Here is a 2,800-nt window from a genome sequence, read left to right on the forward strand (position 1 = left end):
CTGAACCACACTGCCATCGAAACTGACTCCTCTCTGCACCTGGCGTGCAGCTGTCATCCTGGGATCTTCCTGCACCACCGTCCTTTCATCTGCAACTCACGTCATCTTCTTCTTGTTTACCTTCTTATATAGGTGGAGAACATATTTCAGCACCTTCTTGACAAAAGGTACAGAGGGAGTAAATCGGAGACTCTGAAAGTCTGAAAATGTCTTCATTCTACCCTCACACTTGACTGATAGCTTGAATACAGACTTCGAGGTTAAAAATAAATTTTCCTTCGAATTTTGGAGTCGATGCATGCTCCACTGGTGTTCCTGTGGAGAAGTCTGAAGCCATTCTGACTCCTGATCAAGCACGTGGGGCCAGTCTCTTCTCTCTGGAAGCATTCATCACCTCTGAAACCCTCCGGCTTAGATGCTTCACACCAACATATCTACTACCTCGGCCCTCAGTTGTGCTGGACCTGTGTTAGGTGAACTCTCTTAATCTGGAGTTATAGCCATTAAGTCTACAAATCATTCATGTGTTATTCTTCTCAGAACTTTTTGCCCTCTTCCATCTTTTCCTTCTAGAAATCCCATTTCGGATATTGGACCTCCAATTCTTCTTTACCCTCTATTTCCACCTCTTTGTCTTTCTGTTCCACTGTCTCACAGCTTTTATTCCATGTCTCAAATCTGCTATTGATTTTCATTTCTAGAACATTTTAAATTTCCAAGAACCTTTTTTTATCTTTTTCAACAGTACTGTTATTGTTAAATACATGCGATATATATCTCTTCTCTGAAGAGATTTATTTTCTAATGTTTTCTTCTACTCCCTACATCGTTTCCCTTGGAGTATCTTTTGCTCTTTTTTTTTCTTATGGGTGAGAGCTTTCCTCAGATGTCTAACAATCCCTGACATTGTGTTCCCGTTGAGGAAAGACACTAAAAGCTGACTGGCAGACCTGGGGGTAGGGCAAAGGTCATCGGCAGGTGAGAGTCACATCACTGCACGAAGACAGGGCAGCAAGCAGACATTTTTACTAGGAGAATTCCAAACCGCATCATTTAAAGTTCTCTAGGGCCGTTCAGTTTCTCCAAAAAGAGCCTCCAATCTCCTTCCTGAGACACTGGCTGTGGATATTCAGGAAACAGGGTAGGGAAGTTCACAACCCCCACCCACTTCACTCCTTCCTTGGAAAGTCAGCCATGCTGTGCTGCCGGTTTTCCATCTCCTAAAAGCCTGTGGAAAGCTCTTGTCCTCTAAAGACTTTACTCTTATTCTAGTCATCCGTGTGGTTCTTTCTTTTTTAAGAAAAATATTTTAAAGTAGTTTTTTTAAACATACATCAAGAAGGAAGTAGATAAACATGTATGATCAACTGACTCAGGTCAATAAAGCAATTTTTTGAAAAAGATGCTAGAAAGTATAATTGCCCAGGTAATTTGTTCCTTCCAAGCACCCTTCCAAAGGTGTATCTGAAAACTTATTTCAGAAAAGCACTTAAAGTTATACAATGGTTTCTCCACAGAAGAATTATTCGCTTAGTGAGAAGTTAACTTGGACTTAAGAATAAATAAAAATTTAATATTAAAAGCTGAAAAGAGAACTTCAAAAGCAAAGAAATTATACAATTGCAACCTTAGAAGTGTTAATTAAAAATCCTTCTACGTTAGGGGCAGGTCAGTATTCTTTCTGGAGTTCAGTTTTAGGAGCACATTTACCTTTTTCAGGTCTGCCGAGAGCGGCGACGTGTCAATGGATAAGCAAGGCTCAATCCTGTTCCGGAGCAGTGCGAAGGGCTGCCGTGTGCCCGGCTGCAGCTTCTGCAACTAGAGGACACATGTGTTAGACACCTCCACCCCGCATCAGCACAGAATACCGAGAACTTTATGGGAATGAACGAAATACAAGAGTTTGATTTCAATGTAAAAACCTAGGTGTATATGATTATCAAAAACCACCCAAACTACCAAATGAAAGGAAAATCACCTATTACCCCAATAAAAAAAGAACAATTTCTCTAAAGCAATAATTTACTGGATAATTTCTAAAAGAGTGTCTTCAGGTGAAGCCCCCAAGTGAAGGGGTTTCTCTTCTCATCTCAAATTTAAAGGGAGGAAGGAGAGGAATTTAAAGAGTAAATTAAAAGAGTTTTCCTTTTTTAGGGTTGTAATACCTGCTGCAAATCAGAGATTCCATCAGCTCTCAAAGGATCAGGATTTAAAAACTGTAATAATCTGTAAAATAGTTAAAAGGGCAATAAGAAGGGAAAAAACAGTTCACGGTTCTTCAATTGAGCTACTATTTTAATTCTTCCTTGAAAGAAGAAAAGTGAACTGCATATCCTAAGTCACAGCTATGAAATTACTGCTCATTCTCTTTTGCTTTACCATGATGCAAGGGCTACACTGGTCATGCCAGTCACATGCTTGTCCCACCCAGCCAAGGCTCCAGGATGTGGACATAGCGCTGCCAAACCTAGAACCACCTGCTCTGAACAAGGTGGACGACTGCATGATCACCAGGTCGTCGTGTTTCTAAGAAACCCACTGCCTCCTCCATTCTTTGCTATTTAATCGTGAACACTTCAAAGCTCACTGGAACCCACAGTGGGCTGACAGAATAACTGGTGTAGTTTAATTGGTTGGTTCTAAGTAAAGGGCATTTGACCAAGTAGGAAATAAGATACAAACTTCTAATATAAAAATAAAAGTTATCTCAGGGTGAATTTAAGTGATACTCTAATGTAATAGAAGAAAAGAAATGAGTTACATGAATAATGCAAGGTCTTTTGTTCCAAGGAAGAGAACC

The 2,800-nt window shown here is 40.1% G+C and overlaps 1 protein-coding gene across 1 annotated transcript in view; it reads right to left on the reverse strand.

Annotated features, from left to right (window-relative positions):
* Positions 1–2,800, reverse strand: part of TDRD12 (tudor domain containing 12) — a 73,932-nt gene that overhangs the window by 37,728 nt on the left and 33,404 nt on the right. Inside the window, exons 13-14 of the mRNA XM_023537700.1 lie at positions 2,166–2,226; positions 1,711–1,818 (exon numbers count right to left, since the gene is read on the reverse strand). Of these exons, the coding sequence (XP_023393468.1) occupies positions 1,711–1,818; positions 2,166–2,226 (169 nt within the window). The remainder of the gene's footprint in view (positions 1–1,710; positions 1,819–2,165; positions 2,227–2,800) is intronic.

The sequence above is a fragment of the Pteropus vampyrus genome, unplaced genomic scaffold (assembly GCF_000151845.1).
Source record: "Pteropus vampyrus isolate Shadow unplaced genomic scaffold, Pvam_2.0 Scaffold196, whole genome shotgun sequence".
NCBI lineage: Eukaryota > Metazoa > Chordata > Mammalia > Chiroptera > Pteropodidae > Pteropus > Pteropus vampyrus.